Source organism: Stegastes partitus, unplaced genomic scaffold, assembly GCF_000690725.1.
Source record: "Stegastes partitus isolate 25-593 unplaced genomic scaffold, Stegastes_partitus-1.0.2 Scaffold765, whole genome shotgun sequence".
Taxonomy (NCBI): domain Eukaryota; kingdom Metazoa; phylum Chordata; class Actinopteri; family Pomacentridae; genus Stegastes; species Stegastes partitus.
The window spans coordinates 2,001-20,381 of NW_007578496.1; the positions used below are offsets into that span (position 1 = coordinate 2,001).

The following is an 18,381-nucleotide window of genomic DNA, read 5'->3' on the forward strand; positions in this document are numbered from 1 at the left end:
GTCACAAGTGCACAATGTGAGGAGGTTGGGGTGGATGGATGGGACGACAAAACATTGGACTTTGATATGAATGTTTGTTCTTCACTGCTTGTTGGTTTGTTCGTCATTTCATGTTTTCTTTTTTTTTTTTTCTTGATTTGATTAAGGCCCAGTTGGGATGACTACAGGTTCTAACTGTTTCCTAGTTTTATGTTTTCCTCTGTCACGACACGCTCCAGTGGATGTCGGGAGTCAAACATTAAGCACTGGGTCTGTAGGTTTTGGTCTGTGTGTGTAGGTTTCCTATTAACTTCAAGTCCTTCTCAATATGCAGCACCACCCAAAAAAAAGGCCGTTTATTTTCACCGACTACTTACAACAGTGTCCTCAGATCACTCCCTAGAAAGTTTTGCCACCATTAACACAGTGAGTCATCCTTCACCTGGCAGCTTCACAACCATTCACACCTCCAGGCATGTGAGTCTCGGGTCGGTAATAGGCCATTAGCCATGTGACTTCAGGGGTGAGAATAAATTCTCGGGACTCCCAGCCAGTTAGCTAGAACCGAGTGAAGTGAAAGAGGCAAAAAGAGAAATCCAGTTGCCTTCAACAAAAAGCACTTAACATTAAACTGTATATGACCTTTCACGCAGGAAGACTTGTTATTTTTCCCTATGAGCCAATAACACTATTAGTCTTGCTAGAACTTACACCTTGAGCCTATTTCCATTTTTTTTTTTTGTCATTTCACACAAATATATGAGAACACTGAAATGGCACAGATATAAAAAAAACAAACAAATCAAAACTTGCAAAAATGCACCCAAGAAGCTAACTTTACCTATAGGCGTTTCAAACGCAGGGAAACATGCATTCTGTGTAGCCTCTATACACATTTAATTTATACATTTGGTTTACCTGAATCACTCTTCTACGCACATTACTTTTTTATAAGAACATTTTTATTTATTCAGTATTAAACACTTTGTGGATCCATAACAATACAAACAAAAAAAAACAAGGCCTTTTACATTGAACTGACAGAAGTGCAATAACGATGATAATCGATGTAGAAATCTTTGTGTTCTGTTTCTATAAGTTTCCATGCAAATGTATATCCCAAACAAAAAGACAAGCGTGTCGCAACGCACTGACAAACTAACATTAAACCGCTGGCAACAAAAATACTCCATGTGATGCTGATGTGACTGAAGTTGCAGCTGCCTGCGAAATAAACAAGCTTCAGTCTAAAGAGAACCAAACTGAATATCATAGGGGGAAAAAAATGGCAGAATATACTGAGAATACAAGAAAATACATAAAATGTAAGATGAAAATATGTTACTTTACATTCCTTTATCTCGAAATAAAAGAGATACATGGGACCGCATTGGTCCTTATTACATTTATGCACAAATAATTAAGTTGTATTGCTTAAAAACATTCAATAGTGTCAAAATAGCACTGTAACTCGTAAACAACAATAAAAAGTCTATATCTTTGAACTTGACGCAGCCGAAAATGCTGTTTTGTATTTATAGTCCAAAATGAGTGAATCCTGCTCCAGGCAGCTGTTTGTATCGTCTCCCACTTTAAATCACTTCCTCTGTCCAACTAGTCAGGAATGGCTGCTGTTGCAACCGTACTATAGGGTCCATACCGACCGAACACGTCTTTGCCCACCACGGCAGCACACACCTTGTGGCCGGGCTTGTGCTTTCTGATCAGCACACACATGGGCAGCTCGATGGCCTTCACCTCGCCAAGGACTTTCCAGTCTGGGAAGACGCCGCTACCTTTAGTTTTCTCCATAGTCAAGAAGATCCTTTGGCAGAGAGAGACAGAAACAACGCATGCAAAATTGAGGATAGCTGTAGTGAAGGAAGGCCTCCAATTGAATGAACTCTGCCTCCATCTGGTGGTCATATTATATGCTGACATCTGCAGTACAATAATATATTTCAGAAAAACATACAAAAAGATAGAACGCCTTTAAGAGATGCTAAAGGAAGAGCGATACTCTAACGCCACTTCCGGTGGTGCTGTTCTGCTGGTGACCTGGGCTCTAGTGTAACATTATCTGCTTCTACTGCAGCCGTTAGTGCTTGTACAGGCCTTGGACACTGTTGGATTATGTATTATATATTACTGTATTATGTTCTACTGTGTGCAATGTGTGTAAACTGTATTTTTGTTGTTGTTTTTATTGTATTGTATGCTTTTTACTGTATGTTAAGTTATACATTGTGACGCTATAGCTGTACTGTAACACAACTGCCTTTGGGAGAGTAAGGTATTCTATTTTAATTACATGTTAAACTGAAAAAAATTCCACATATTTCAAGGTTCAGGCATCTTAAAGGCAGGTTTTTGCTGTTTTTGTTTGTCAAACATAACATTTAACTGCAGTGAGTTGTGGACTTCTGTCAGCCATTTTTTTTCCCACTATTTTTTGGCATTTCAAAGACCAAGGCATTTATCAAAACGAAAAAAATGCACATAAACATGAATTCAAATTCTAATTTCTAAGTTCAATAATGTTTATTAGCACCTTGTATTTAACTGTGAAATTTGGATTAATTTCCTAACACCTACTTTACCCAATCATATCATGTAATTTGAGCTAATAAGAATATATTGAGGTGGATCAGTTTTTGTTGCTCGTACTAAGCCCAAGAGGGCAATTAGACCCGTTGCTAGCATAGTGCTAATTCAATTTGTTTTCTTTTGTCTTCTTTTCTTATAAGGTCTACATGCTTTAGAGGGAAAACACCATCGCAGTAAAGTCCCAATGAGGGCTAACAGTATCTTTCAAAACTTCTGTACCGATTGTAAGGCTAAAAACTGCCCACTCAGCACACTGTAATTCATCTAAGGCTGCTTCTCACGTGTAACTATCCATCGGTGGGGGAGAAGGGACTTCCTCCGCCACCCTCCACAGCACTGAGAGACTGGTGGGGTTCTTGATGAGTGCCAGCTGCACCTCTAGCTTCTGAGGGATGCTGTACGAGGCCGCTTCCATGCTCAGGGTGGAGGGGAAGGTGGTGGCGGGAAGAGGAGGAAACAAGAGCCCACGCTGAGATGAAGGAAAAAGAGGGTAAAGTGAGTCGCAAAACCTCAAGTGAACTGTGGTCAGTGTGAGTGAGGACACTTACCTGGACTACGTCTCTATCTGTGTGGCTGGGACTGTTAGCGCTGCCAGAAGAGACGCATTCTACTTTCAGCTTTTTAGCCTTGGGCTCCTCAAACTGCTCCAAGTCCTCATTATTGTTTTCTCTTTCCTGTGGATCCTCAGGCTCTTCCTTTATAACCCTGCCAAGGCCCTGAATTTACATACACCAAAAAGAAAATAGAAGAAATAAAGGCAACATGGGAAAACAGTCATATTAAAAAAAGAGAATGACTTTTGTGGAATTTAAATGATTTTTTTTGCTTGTCATTAATTAATAAGCTGACATGTTTAGAAAGTAATCCAATATCAAAATCAGAAATTAAATCAAATAGCAAATAACAGGTGCATAATTTATTGTCTTGTCCTGCTTCTTCATGTCTTATCTGTATCCAGCTGCTACAACGTGAATGTCCCCCGGTGAGGGATCAATAAAGATTTCTTGTCTTATATTTTCTGCTATTTGAAAAAACACTCGACTGGAGCCTACACAAACTATTCTCATCTAATCTAGTTGTACAGACACGATCCACTTCCACAGTTTTAGCCCACTCAAACTGCTTCAACTTCATATTGTTTTCTTTTTCCTGCTAAACGTCTGGTTATTTCATTCTATCCCTGACAGGTCCTGAACTACACATATCAAAAAGAAAATTGCAGAAATGGAGGCAAGATGAAAAAAAATCATTCAGACAACTAGGTGATGTAAACTCTAAAGGAAACGCAATTATTTTTTGCTTCTTCAAGTATCCTGTCATTTGTTGCACTTATTTAAACATGGCACATTTTGAGATAAATCAAATAACAAAGTCTCTTACCTTACTCTCTGGAGAACCTTGTGGACTAAGAACTGGAGGAGGCTGCTCCTGATTTAATTCTGCTTGGGTGGGCGTTGTCAAGGATTAGGAATAAGTTCAGAAAGGACAAGGAATAGTAGGACAAAAAGACATTATTTGTTCACGTGCAGACTGATTCACATCATCGAATCTGAGTAATTCTAAAAGCTTGTCATGGACTATTTTTTGTCATGAGGAACATGCTACCAGAAGCTAAATAAGACAGACTTTCAGGATGGTTTTAAGGTAAGCTACTCATCCATTTGCTTGTATGAAATAGACTTACCTGCATCAGATGTTCTCTTCTTTAGTTTCTTTGTTAAGCTTTCCTGCACAGAGAGAACACTTCAAATTAAACCTACACTGTTTTTTGGTTACAGCTTCCATGCATCTATACACCGCTTAATCTTCACTAGGGTCACGGGGGGCTGGAGCCTATCCCAGCCGACTTAGGGTGAAGGCAGGGGATACCCTAGACAGGTCGCCAGTATATCACAGGGCCACACTTAGAGACAGACAACCAAGCACACTCACATTCACACCTACGGACAATTTAGAATAATCAATTAACCTCAACATGTTTTTGGACTGTGTGAGAGGAAGCTGGAGAACCTGGAGAGAACCCACACTGCACGGGGAGAACATGCACGCAGAAAGAATCCCGAGTCCATACCGGGACGTGAACCGGGGACCTTCTTGCTGCGAGGCAACGGTGCTAACCACCGAGCAGCCCAGGTTACAGCTTAAGCCACTAAATGAGTATTCAAATTACTAATTTGGACAATAATCCTTCATCCATACGTGTTTTTAACCACAGAAGACTTAACTGTGGTAAATAATAAGTCCAAATTAATATAAACACTGAACTGAAATAGAAAATAGTTTTGATGAGTAAAAATTAGTGGGGGTTTTTTTTGTAATATTTTTTCTGCTTTTATATTATCCCCACGCCTTTCACAGAAGCTGCTAATTCAGTACTATTTCAGATATTCCAGCTTCTAGAAATAGTCATTAGTAACACATACTTATGTATGGCATGACTTGAAAATTATCAAATCATAACTCAAATAACTGAGCATCCTACCTCACAAGGGTTAGAAGACATAGGAACTGGTGAAGAGGGCTTCTTTTCTAAATCTTCTCTGGACGCCGTCACAGCTTAAAGTGTGAAAAGATGGAAAAAAGTAGGAACAAAGTTATTTAATCACAGGGTGTCTGATTGATGTGATTGAATTTCAGTCTTTATAATGTTAACCTTATTCGGTTACATTTTTTTGCCACTGCACGGAGCAATAGCATAACCAGGGCCTAAAAATTGCTTTAATTTGAGCTAGTTTAACATTCACTTGTCTGAAATCAACTTACCTTCATTAAATCCACGCGCCTTCTTTAGTGCCTTTTTTGTGGTTTCCTGCACAGAAGAATCAGTCAGCTCAAACGTCGATGTTTACGCCATGTTTTGGTAACTAACACTGTGTCAGCCACTAAAGTAGTATCCAAATAAAAAAGGATTTAACAGCAATCGTTTCTGTATATACAGCACATCACAGAATACAAAAAAGATTGAACTAAGGAGCTTAACTACTGTCCATATTAATACAACTACTGACCTGCACTGAAAACTGTTTTGCTAAATAAACTTGTGTATCTGTATTTAACACTATTCACAAGTCATTTATAGAAGCTGCTAATTCAATACAATCACATTATCAAAAAGTGATTCATACTACACATTTACCATCATGTGAAAGAGCCCTTCAGTCTTGGCCGGCCGACCTGTGCTCTTTCCATCTACCGGAAAACGAAAACACATATCACTCATGCAACCAACAGATGGAAACATTCTTTACTTTATTCATGTGCTCGCCAGACTCTTACTCTGTGACATGGTTTCCGCGGTTTCATCCTCTGAATCTAAACTGCAGAGTAGAATTTAAATGAAATCATCACAAAGTTGATAAAATCCAATTAACGCCAAGCCAGCAATTCATATCTTCATAACTACTAGATAGAAATAACACAATTAAACCTGTCTTTACATACCAGATGACATCCCCTTTACCATGGGAAGGTCTCTGAAATAGAAGTTAAGATTAATATTCATAATTATTATCTCGAATAATAATTTTGAAGTGAATAAAGGCTATATATCATGGGCAGTGTTTCCATCTAAAACTATAAAAAATATACATTTAAAGGGATTCTTCACTCAGTTGAAATGTAAAATATGCATTGTCTGTTTCCCTACAAACCTTTATGCGTGTCTTTGTTACGTAGGTAAGAGCTGCTTCTGCTTTCTTCGACATTCTGCTAATTCGAGCCTGAGGAGAAGAAGAGCATCTGCAAAAATGACTGGTTTCAAGGTAATTTTTATTATCAAGGACAGACGCACAACACATCCAAGTTTGGTTCAAGACAGCAAAAGCATAGAAATGAAAGTCAATGTACAAACTGGATTTCATTTAATGGAGACAAAAAAAATGAGCAAGCAAATAACATGAACAATGGATGAAGGTAGACCGGTGAAGAATGAACGCTTACATGATTTAACAGTCGCTGTCAAATTTAGGAATCAAGGCAGAGAAGAAGAAAAAGAAGATTTTAAAACGCTTTGGTGAAAAAGAAAAACGAAGACAAAAAGAGGAAAAACAAAAGGAAAGAAGCAAGGCAGTGACAAGCTCAAAGCGTTGGATCGGGTACTTGTTGGCAGTAAATAAAAGCCTCACAGTTTACATTCCACAGTCCCAAACTCCCATGCAGGTGCTGAGCCCATAAGTCATGTTGCGTATGACTACTTCCACCCACCTTCAGTTTTTTAATGGACATTTCATAGTCGAGTCCATTATCCAGCTGTTGAATAGTTTCTATTAAACCCTGCAGTCTGGCTTCATTCTTCTGCACTGCACTGCGAACCTCCTGCTTGATCAGAGCTTGTACCTGTACACACATACGCTGTTATGTTGATTGTATTACAAGTAAATGCAACAACTGCAGGAAACATACATTCACTTTCTTGGCTGACTGTACTACATTTGCATCCAGGATTTACTGATATGTGATAATATGACTACATAGAAATTGTATATATGTGCATTTACATATGCAGTCACACAGTAGAACGGCATTCAGCTACTTCAGAGGTTACGTGTGAATATAACGATGCACAGAAAAAAGAATAATTGCACAGTCTCCAATGTTGTCTCTTACTTCCGATCGGGAGAACTGCATGTGTAGATTGTCGGCTCCAGTGGAAGCTGACGTGTTGGGCATCCTCTTCATTCTTCATTTGGACACACAAACACAATGTCACAACCCAAAACAGCATTAAGTTGATGTTGTTTGTTACTCTGAATTGAGGAGATTACAAAATGTTCCTTTAGTACCAAGACTGTAATTCATAGAAGTATGTTACTTTGTGTGGAATAAAAACACTGGATTCAAACACTTACATATGTTGTACTTGGTAATATAAAATGTTAACAATCTGAATCCAAAGCAGACATTTTTCTTTATGCTTTAAGTGGATAAGCATACAGGGAAACTATGTAAAATATTAATAACAATGTTGTGCAAAACTGGACCAGCTACAGCCAGTGTAGTAGTAGTGTGAAAAAACAACATCCTGCCAGAAAAACCCCAATTGCCTGAACTGCCAGCATGCAACATGAGCATCTTTAGCATTGATAGATTACTTAAAGAAGCATGAAAGGTTATTCGATGGGCTTGTACAAGCAGCAAAAGCCAGGACGGGAACACCGGTGAAAGCACTGAACGCAGTAAAACATTGCATCATGCTCCCAAACTAAAAAATGGAATACAATTTCTACTAAATTCTATTTTTATGAATTTATTGAGGCCAAGTTTTTCTGTATGTATATTTAATTTTCACTCAGCTGTCTTTGGTCCCCTACAGTACTACTGCTAACTACAGCTTAGAAAGGAAGGTTTAGATGGACACTAATTCCAAGAAACAAAACACATTTAAGCTGCATTTTCAACCTAACTACCTGGAACTTCTAATCCCACACACTCTTTTCAAGTAGAGTTCCTTCATATAATTGAGTGTTTGCATTTCGACCATGTTTTAATGACCAGCGAGAATTAGGAAAAGACGCTAGACTTAAAGTAAGTGAAGGGGTTTTCTTAGCTGTTGTAGAGATTGGTGAGACTGATGAGGGACAGATTGACTGAAATAAAGCCTTCAAGCATCAATCAGAAATGTCCAGCACTACCAGACACATCCCTGAAATTCCTCAATTAATTTTACCTAATCTAGACCCTCGTCCCTCTGTTGGGAAGTTCCTCTAATTGTTCCCAGTCAAATGCCCCTTTCCCGAAAAATCCATCCCCACATATCAATCTTTTTCTAAAAAAAAAGCTAGCAGCAGGCCATTCTGAAGCTGGACAAGCAAAATAACCATTTGCATGCAAAATCTTAGTCACACTGGAAGCCACTCTAAAGCAGTTACTGGCAAGCTGCAAAGATTTGCAAAGCTGTTTTGCGATTGCGAAGCTGATGGGAGATTAACTAACACATCAAGAAGATATACGGCCACTGCTGCATCAGAGTTCAATCCTTTTGCTGCTTTCAGTGCACGCCACCTATTAAGTGCCATTCCAATGTTCACTCGAGACCTGCGTGTGCCTGGTTCGGACAAAGGCAAACGTTTGCGTTTCTTGGGTTTGGTGGCTGAGTTGACTTTCTCTCGAGCTGGTCTTTTGAAGCTCGTGCCACCCTGAGGCTGACCTTGAACCTCCGACATTTTTTGAGTGAACCTGCACTGCACTGTCAGGACAGAAGATGCCTGTGTTAGTCTGTAGAGTTGGGAATCAGACAACTTACAAGATTAGCCCGTTAAACATGGGTAGACAGTTGAAACCTGACAAAAACAAAAAATATGCTTATTGGGTAAAGGCTAGTTGTAGGAAAGAAGGAAAACAGTACGTTCAAAATGCATTTTCCACCTTACAGTTTAGGTTTTGCAATATTTCATCAATGTGTATAAACTCTTGTGATACAGCGGTGTCTCAGAACCAGTGATGCCATAAGGATGAAAAAAACAGTGGGATATGTTGACTTATCGGTTATTTGTCTCACCTCTGTTGTCGAATATGTTCCTCCAAGTCCTTAGCAACTTTTCAAAGTGTTGCAACAACTAAAAAACAGCAAAAATGTACACATTAAGTTTGAACAACTTTACATGTACATTTTACATTGACATTGTTAAAGCTATATTGTCAGAATAATATTCTGTATTTACTTTGCAGTGTTAGTTCACTTGATGCTTTTATAGGAATGTATTCGGTCTTGTGTATTTCTGAATGATGCAATGATGCCAAGCAGTGTCCAAAATTAGAAATTAGAATTGGCCTTCATAATCAAAACCAGAATGCCATTTTTGCCATGCAGTTCTAACTTTGTCTTTCTCATCATGGGTCATGCACAAAATTAGGCTGTTATTCCAGTATGATTCACAGCATGCATGAAGGCAATTCATCCGTAAAAACACATGCATGCATGCAAATTTGCCATCACCACCCCAAAAGTCAAAGGGAAGTCTGCACACTGGCTAATTCTTGAACATAATACATTCAAACAGTCGGGTAGTAAAATATCTTACGCAAAAAAGAAGGATTTTTTTTGTTTGTTTTCAAGTAAGTGTGTATGTGTTATATCCTTATTTAAAGACTTTCACTAATTCATTCATAAAAACAACTGTACATCAAGAAAAGATGTGAGCTCATTTTTCTTACATTGTTTTCAACGTGTTCAGCAACACATTGTAAAAGTTGTTTCCTACAAATAAATAGAAGAAGGGGTGTATGGATTTAGATACTATATTTCTGGACAATATAGCCTATTTGTCTTTGCTGTTGTACTGTGAAGTATTTATCTAGCTATTATCATTCAAATGGGGTAATTTAGCATGAGACTTATACATTTGATATCACATAACTTACTACATTAAACATGTAGTAAAGCCTACATCTTAGCAATTATCATCGTGTAACGTATTTAATTATTTAATAAAGCTAATTTTCTATAAACTTTACTTTCCTAGGCTGATACTGGTTAATAAGGTTAAATAATATGAATCTGTGCAAAAATCTTGGCTTTCTGCATTACAGCAGCTCTGGCTGAAGCACAGCTCATGCTCAGCCTGACAGCTAGCTTGACCGTTAGCCTGCCCAGGTTACTTCCCTGGCATAAGTCATCAGGGTAAACTGAGCTAGAGCTATGTTGAATTAATTTTATGGAACCGAAACAACCTAAAAGTAAGTCAGACTAACTGAAATAAGCCTGGCTCGGTTGATAAACTCGCTTTAAGGAACAGGTTCCCGGATAACAACTTTTAGCAGCATCGGTGGCAAATTATTAGCCCCCGCTATAAGAACAAGCTAATCTGCATAAAACTCACTAACAGTGCTAACGGGGCTAGCAAACCTTTAACGGATACTTTGAGTAAACTATCCCTCTGTGTAGAAAACCGCTAACATGTACGACAGTAAATGTGATTGGACATAGAGTTAGCGAGAAAGAATACCGTTACAATGACAGCATAAGACGTAATTTACAGCTGGAATACCTCACACAGTTCTGCCTGTTTTGCCCATGGACGAAGTTGAATTCCGGTTCCGTTTCTCCCCGCGCAGAAATACGCCCCCCCCAGAACGTTTTCGAACGGTTTCCTGAATGTTGCCGTTTGATGGGCTGTCGCTTCTCAATGACGGAGTGTATAGCCGGAAGTGGGAGGGACGCTCGGCTCTGATTGGTGGATGAGGCTGGAGTCGGTGAGGTGATTGGTTGTTGTAATCTAGCGTCAACCATTCCTACAGAATAAAGTTATCAATTCAAACAATTTGTTAAGTGAAAGAAAACGTCTGTCAAACAAGACCGTTTTTCAGTTGATCTATAAACCTGAGGGAGGCATTACAAGGCAATAAACACATGAAAGCAAAAGCAAACAGACTAAAAAACAGCTGATATCCCAGGGCTGTTGCATTACTAAATGAACACTTATACCTCTTTTTTCACTGCTAATTGTGCATTTGTATATATGTATTTATTTGCAGTCACTTTATTTTTTTTTTATACATCTCTATTTTTATAAACCTTTTGACTTTTGTCTTTGCGCCTAGTTTTGTTAGTTTCTTCTTTGCACTGAAAATGATTGCACTTAACTTTGTTGTACTTGTTGTATAATGACATTTAAAGATTCTGATTCTGAAATATTATGTTTTTAAAAGTGAAATTAACTGGATTAAAATGTCTCTGTCATTCTCGTCAGCTCATTAGATCGTTTAACACCTTTGAAACACTCCATCTATTGTTATAAACTCTACCAGATGATTGTAGTTTTATAGTAACTAATAAAAAAAATTAGAATAGAATAGAATAGAATAGAATAAAACTTTATTAATCCCTTTGGTGCAAACCTCAGGAAAATTGTTGAGATTACAGGAATTCTTGTTATTATTGAGAATAATAGTAAATTTTCGTATGTGGCCTTTATCTGAAGAAGTTTTTAATGTGCTGCACAAAGTCAACATTAAAACACAAGAGAAAAAAAAACAAAAAACAAAAAAATATGTATAACCACAGTGCAAGAGGATGTCAAACAGCCTTCAGGCTCATAAGAAGACAACGCGATTTTTAGTTTGCAGGTGGCTAAGTAGGGTTTCAAAAACAAGCAGTACGATCTTAAAATCAGTTCTAAGACTTACTTGTAACCAGTTAAAGCCAGCAGCAAGTGGAGTAACGTGGTCACTTCTACTGGAACTAATTAAAAGCCAAACAGTAGCATGTTTGGATTTATGTATGAACAACCTTGTTAAATCAGATTAAGGTGAATAAAACAAGACTATATGACTTTTGTTGAAGAAATTTTACTCATAGTCCTCATGTGAAGTTTGCTGTAGTGGGTGTTTATTAGTATTCCGGTATACGGTGGGCTCACCAGCACAGAGCATGAGTCTGTGAAGGTGGACCGACCCTGAACATCTGCAGAGTCACACATTTATAGGGTAAGTCAGAGGGTAGGGGGGGGGCCTGTATGTAAATACAGAGGTGAATAGAGGTAAATTAACATACAGTTGCTAATCAAATGACAGGAGGTAAGGGGGGACAATGAACAACAAGGGGTGGAATCGGGGGTCTGTGGCAGGAGGTGGGAAAACACATGGCAACAGGGAATGAATTCAGGGGTCTTTGACCATCAAAATAAAAGAAAATGACTTTCTTCATCACCTTTGACACCTGAATATTAACAGAAAGACTTGAATCGAAAACCACTTTGAGATTTGGGGCCTCTTGTTTAACATTGGTGGCTAATGGGGCCCAAACCAGATATAAAATGACCAGTATTATATCTAGAGCTTGAAAGGATGCTAATTTCTGTTTCGTAGTTATTGAGATTTAGGACATTTTTTATCATATAGCATTCAATGTCAGCGTTAGAATTGCACTTTAGAAAAGGAAAAGGAACAGGGCAAGTAGGCACAGATCCAACGAAACAGTAGGCAAAAACTTACGACACTTATTTATTGTAAAATATGTTTATTGAGATCTACGTCCAATAAGTGAGGGGCAACAGGAGAAAAAAAATGAAATAAAATAAAATAAGCACCTATGAGAGATGAGTCTTTGTTCCTGAATCTGTTGGATATTTGACCAATATGCTGCTCTGAGATTTGCAGAAACACATTCATTCTTTTCAGGAGAGCTTTACAGGAGCTTTAATCTGTAACCTGAAACCATGGTGCAGTCCACTGGGTGTCAGTAGCAGACAAACAGTTCAGCTTGATGCATGGGAACATCTTACGAATTACAGAAGCTGCCGTTGATGTTGCAACAGAGGTCAAAATAAATAGCACGTTGTAATTTAATGTCCAAAAAATAAAAACAATAAAAGCAGAGGAGCCAGTAAAATGCAGAAAATGCAAGAATGTCTCAATGCTAACAAAAAAAAAAAAACCTTCAAATGCAGTAAAATGAACTGTTGTTTAATTTAAGTTCTGAAAACATTGACAAAACATTGAAGAGCGACATGACACTCTCAATCAATGTGGAATTAATACTTAAGTAAGCATTAGAAATATTTCAACTGCAAAAACACAAATCCATATAAATACAGTTTTGGCTTCAACATGTCATGATTATTTGATTATTCATATAACTCTACACATGACTACCCTCTAATACATCTACAATTATATAAAACACACAAAAAATGCTCTATGTCGTCATCTCTTAAGACAGATTGCTGTGGTTTCTGTTGAATATCTGCAAGTGAACGTACACACAATTTAAATTCAACATTTGCATATTGAAAAAAAAAAAGATTTACAGCTGACTTTTGATCTCAAATTTTGGGATGAAAACTTAATTGCAAACAGGAGGCTTGTTAATTAGTGAAATACTCTTAAGATGACAACTTTAGAAAAGAAAAAAAAAGGTATGAATCACAAACATCACAATCTTGGCCTCTAACATGTTGTTTTGTTCATTTTCAAGTATCAGTTTGAGATAGCAGAGCAAAAAAAATCACTTCACTTCCATTTCTTTTCCCTGAATCTTCATTACTGTCGAGGCTCCGTGGTCCAAAATTCCATCCGTTTCGATCACGAGTCAACCCAGAACCCAGTTAACCCCAAAACCAACACGAACCAACGTTGAGCTAAAGGCTGTTGTGAGAAATAAATCTGGGAATTGGTAGCAGGTATAATACAGTACCAAATTTATTGTTTTTAACGACAGCGACTGTGTGCATGGAGTTGTTGTCCCAGTGATGGACCAAACAGTAGCCTGGCCAGCGAGGGAAAGAAACATGACAAGACTTTCTTTATGCATCTTCAGTCACATGATGCTAAAACACAAACAAAACAGTGGTTTTAAACAATAAATAGACTTTTTTTCTTTCTTTTTTTTTTGCAGGGAAGCTGCAGGCAGTAACAAAGAAATGTTCATTCTTATTTCAAGTTGTTTCTACTCTGAAATTTTAAAATCCCAAATATCACAGCACATCATTGGTTCCTTTCTCACCATTAAAACACAAGTCAGTAACATAAGAATACAAACAAAAAAAGGGTTAAAAATCCTACATGTTATACTTCAACTACACTTCCTGTCTGCTATGGTTAACATAGGTTTCTTTATTTTTGTTTTTATAATTTTTTAATGTTTGAGTCTTACCTCAACTATACATACACAGCAAATATGTACACAATCAATTCTGCTCACAGAAAAAAAAAATAAATTGGACCATTTCGAAAGTCCAGAGGTTGTGTCCAGTCAGACAAATCTCCAAATCTGTCGTGGTGAAAATTCTTGGTAGGAAGTAGGAGACGATGATACAAGAGGAGGGTCAGCGTGTTGGAAAAGAGTTCAGTTGTTGAGTTTATGCTGAGGGGAAAATATGATGGTGAAGGTTTGTTCTTACTAAATGCAACAAAGAAGCAGTGATGCACAGGGAAGTGCATTTGAGTATTTTGAAATGAAGCTCACCTGCACAGTATATCGAGCGGGTGAAAGCATTTTTTTTTTAAAGAGGCACTGCTAATCAAATTAAAATGTGATGTATTTCTCACCTTAAATGTTTCCATCAATATTTTCAGTTGCTATAATACATGGACAATAAGGTGTTTTTTGTGATCCAGCCAAGTTTGTGAGGCACTTGTCCTCACAAATCTATGCCACATTCAGTAAGAACAATATACCATCAGGAAGAACAAGGGCCATGTGACCAATCTGGTTTGACGTGCATTGCCGGATTTTTGATATGGGTATATTCTGATTCTGAACCTGTAAATTGAAATTATGCAGTATTTGTAGTGGATTTCCCCAATTCTAATACTTCAAACATCTAAGGGTTAGAAAGCGAGGTTTCTCTGGGGGGGGAAAATTGCTTGCTTGTATGCATATGTATCCAAATTCCTATTTTACGTATTTGAATAATCTGTTTATTTGCGTTTCCTGAGCACCAGGTACATGAGGCCGCTAACGAGGGTCATGGGGAAGCTGATCCAGGCCAGGATGTAAGAGGAGCCGTAGGAGCCTTCCTGGAGGCTGGACACGTGAAAGCTGTGTTTCTGGGCCGTGTAGATGGACGCCGCAATCATCACACATAGAGCTGGAAGAGGGAGGGTGGAAATGATAGAATATGCATAAATTAGTGGTTTACGCTCACACCAGTTGGCTTCTGCAGCCAGTTACAGTTACAGTCGTCCTCACATGTATTCATCCCCTTCCACTAAAGAAAAGGCAAAATTCACAATAGTCACTCAAATAACTACAAACTGAAAAAAATTGCTAAATTAGAATTTAGTGAAATAAGACATTCCTTTTGAATTGTGACTGAAAAGAATAATAAAAAAAAACAAAAAAACAAAACTGTCCCGGACAAATTAGAGCACTTTGCAGATGAGCAGTGGGCCAAAATCAAAATACCTGTCAACAGGTGCAGAAGTCTGATTGAGAGTTACAGAAAACACTTGATTGCAGTGATTGTCTCAAAGGGTTGTTCACAGAATATTAGTTTACAGGTCCCATCATGCTTGTTTGCTTGTGTGTTGTTTTGTTTGTTTTTTTATGTATATTCCTGTTGAACCACAATTCAAAAGCAACGTCATGATTTTCATTAAATTATTATTTATTATTACTTTTGTCAATTTCAACTGATTTCAGTGTTGTATTCCTGAACAGAAAAAAAAAATGTTTTAGTGGTTGAATGTGATGTTTGATTCATTTCTGACTTCTCAGAGAAGCCGAGTGAACTGCTCAAATTTGGCTATAAAAAGTTGAATTCAGTTATAAATTCCTCATTCCTGTTTAAAATGGTAAAACATCAAGAGCTGAGTGCAAATTAAAGCACTTCATGATTTAGAAACTAGGCAGGTGGTTTAATAAATTTGTTCAGCACTGTGTATCAAAAAGGATGCATACTAAATGGCAAATCAATGAGTTTGAGTACTCCTCACAAAAGTTGCATTAAAAATGAAATGTGTGTTTTACATACATGCCAATAGCTGGATAAGTGCTGTGAAAATGAATCTCTCTCCCTGTTTGATCCTGAAGAGCTGAAGGATGAAGACAAAGAAGCTGACGCAGCACAAAATCGTGGCCAGGATCATAGTGGCCTGGACCGCCTGCAGATAGGCTGAGGAGACAGAAAAAAAGAGGTGTCACACACATGCATGAACTTAAACAGGGAACATACAGTCATGGCACCGGAATCTTTCTGCGTGGAGTTTGCATGTTCTCCCCGTGCAGCAATTGGTGATTCTAAATTGTCCCCAGGTGTGAATGTGAGTGTGCTTGGTTGCCTGTCTCAGCCATGTGATAGACTGGTGACCTGTTCAGGGTGCCTGCCTGCCCCCCCCCCCGCGACCCTCGTGTGGATTAAGCGGTGTATAGATAATGGATGGATGGACATACAGTCATGCACAGTCTTACCTGCTATAGCAGTGTGGCTGTTCTCAACTGGGTAGCAGGTGGCGTTGCAGGAGTACCACAAGTCGGTGTAGATCACATCACGCCCGGCTGGCGACACCACCCACCACGCCTGAGTCACAGAGGGACACGTGGATGTCTAAAAACTGTTCTGTGTGAAAAGTATGTGCATTCTTGCCGTGTGCTTACATTGTGAATGGTGGCGACGAAGAGCAGGATGGCTGCAGCCAGATGGAAGAGGATGATGAAGGCTAAGATGATCAACATGGCTGCCCCTTTGGTCAGGCTAGCTGGCGGTCGCCCCTCAGTCAGACCAGTGAAACGCCTTCACAGACCTCAATTTGCAGATGTGCGTTGTTGCTTCTTTACTGGGTCTCTGTGTTTCTGCCAGTTGTCAGACAGGTGGAGCTGCAGGCTGATGGTCAGGAGCCGATCGAGGTCTCTCACATGAAAAGAGTCTGTTGGAGGCAGCGCGTATGTAACACTTTAATAACACACACAAGCACATGAAAGATTTATCACGAAGTCACATTAAGCACACAGGAAAAGCTATAAAATGCCTAAAAACACCCACAAATGTTTGTAAACATAAGCGCATGCCAAGAATTACAAAAAAAAAACTTCAGATGGTTTTGATTTGTGCATGATAACTGTGTTTTTTTTCTTTTTTACACTGCAGTATTTCTGACCCCCACATGACTGCAATGCATCTAAGAAACTCACAAGATAAATGCAGCATCAATGCAAACGTCACAGACAAATTGTGCTAACATTTAAATCGGTAAAAAGTGGAGTTAATACTGTAAAGATGACTCAAGCTAAGGTGCACATATAGCTACTGTTACATCTGGAATCAGTTACCGAAGCACAGCTGCGAAAAATGCAAAAGAGAAATATATGTAGCCTCAGCGTCTTCCTTGCAGGAAATGTGCATGTCGTGTCTATGTGTACCATGTTTATGTGCAAGTGTGTGTGTGTGTGTGTGTGTGTGCGTATACATGCATTTACAACATGTGGGAGTGTTTACTCAGCAGAGATTGAAGGCCTTAATCCAGACTATGACTTGTTGATAAAAGTGGAGAGTCGACTGTTTACATTTTTTTAAAAAAAGGCACAAATTACACTCTGTCCAGTCTTGTGATGGACCAGAATATAAGCTTTGTAATGCAACATTAGCAGATCATTTCACGTCAGTGCATTAAGATGCTAAAAACGATGCTTAAGAGGCCAAAGGTCAGCAGTCAAGAAACCAGCCACGGTTAAAATACAACATTTAAACAACATTCTTGAGGACTGTATGACTACAATATCATAAAGCTTACTTTCTGTAACGAAATCAAGGTCATTTAAGGTGCTGGTTCAAATACCAGCAAATCTCACTGTGACTCTGTAGCATTACCAAACAAACTAAACGCTCAGAAGCTTTAGAAGACACTGTTGACAGTCATAACAGATGTGTGCACGAGCATCTGCTTTAGATGTGATCGTCTGTTGAGAGCTGGGTTTTGTTTGTGTACTTTTCTGCTTCTTAGTGAAGGCTTATGTGACAGTCTACAGTTCTGCTCTTTGTAGTCCTGCTCCGTGTGTTGTTTTCCTTATTTTTAGCCATTTATTCTACAATGGGTTGTCCTGAAGGGAAAATTTAATTAACATTGAGATCCAATAAAAATTTCATTAAATCCAGCAGGCACACTTAGAAAACAATTTGTTAATTAAAGCTGCAAGCAGCGTTTGTCGGGTCCTCGGTCCCTCATGCCCATCTGACCGTTCTTCAAGTTAAACCTGCTTTAAGGTGAAGGAGCCATGTTTCTGTCTCTGCTCAGCCTGTCAGTGAGTCACATGACCTGCTGCACTGAGCTGTCACAGCATGTCTGTGCATTTGCCATACACAGCCATAGAACGGATGAGCTGAGTCTGTGGCAGCTCATCAACTTTAGCGGCTCGCCATT

The 18,381-nt window shown here is 38.6% G+C and overlaps 2 protein-coding genes across 10 annotated transcripts in view; both read right to left on the reverse strand.

The window, feature by feature from the left end:
* Positions 1–919: 919 nt before the first annotated feature.
* Positions 920–10,631, reverse strand: atf7ip2 (activating transcription factor 7 interacting protein 2). 8 transcript variants are annotated; one of them, XM_008291833.1, is made up of 16 exons: positions 10,572–10,631; positions 9,083–9,140; positions 8,518–8,765; positions 7,192–7,264; positions 6,790–6,921; positions 6,237–6,305; positions 6,028–6,059; positions 5,863–5,903; positions 5,723–5,775; positions 5,350–5,395; positions 5,069–5,142; positions 4,271–4,313; positions 3,967–4,028; positions 3,135–3,302; positions 2,868–3,055; positions 920–1,804 (listed from the first exon to the last, which is right to left on the reverse strand). In XM_008291833.1, exons 3-16 carry the CDS (start codon positions 8,745–8,747, stop codon positions 1,594–1,596), a joined length of 1,422 nt encoding a protein of 473 aa, XP_008290055.1. In that variant the 5' UTR covers positions 8,748–8,765; positions 9,083–9,140; positions 10,572–10,631; the 3' UTR covers positions 920–1,593. The 8 variants fall into 8 exon arrangements, with proteins under 8 accessions (XP_008290055.1, XP_008290058.1, XP_008290057.1 ...); XM_008291836.1 differs by having other exon boundaries at positions 8,620–8,770; positions 10,572–10,625; XM_008291835.1 differs by having other exon boundaries at positions 8,587–8,770; positions 10,572–10,625.
* A 1,893-nt stretch (positions 10,632–12,524) lies between these two features.
* Positions 12,525–18,381, reverse strand: part of emp2 (epithelial membrane protein 2) — an 18,332-nt gene continuing 12,475 nt past the window's right edge. For both annotated transcript variants that reach the window (XM_008291840.1, XM_008291841.1), the window contains 4 exons: positions 16,622–16,890; positions 16,436–16,544; positions 15,999–16,139; positions 12,525–15,113 (listed from right to left, as the gene is read on the reverse strand). In XM_008291840.1, the coding sequence (XP_008290062.1) occupies positions 14,944–15,113; positions 15,999–16,139; positions 16,436–16,544; positions 16,622–16,699 (498 nt within the window). In that variant the 5' untranslated portion in view covers positions 16,700–16,890 and the 3' untranslated portion in view covers positions 12,525–14,943. The remainder of the gene's footprint in view (positions 15,114–15,998; positions 16,140–16,435; positions 16,545–16,621; positions 16,891–18,381) is intronic.

Excerpts from the sequence above, each read along its gene's own strand:
- atf7ip2 (XM_008291833.1), bottom strand. The coding sequence starts at position 8,747 with ATGTCGGAGGTTCAAGGTCAGCCTCAGGGTGGCACGAGCTTCAAAAGA. Across the intron at positions 6,060-6,236 it reads TAACAAAGACACGCATAAAG|AGACCTTCCCATGGTAAAGG; the intron begins GTTTGTAGGGAA and ends CTTCTATTTCAG. Across the intron at positions 4,029-4,270 it reads GAAGAGAACATCTGATGCAG|CAGAATTAAATCAGGAGCAG; the intron begins GTAAGTCTATTT and ends CGCCCACCCAAG.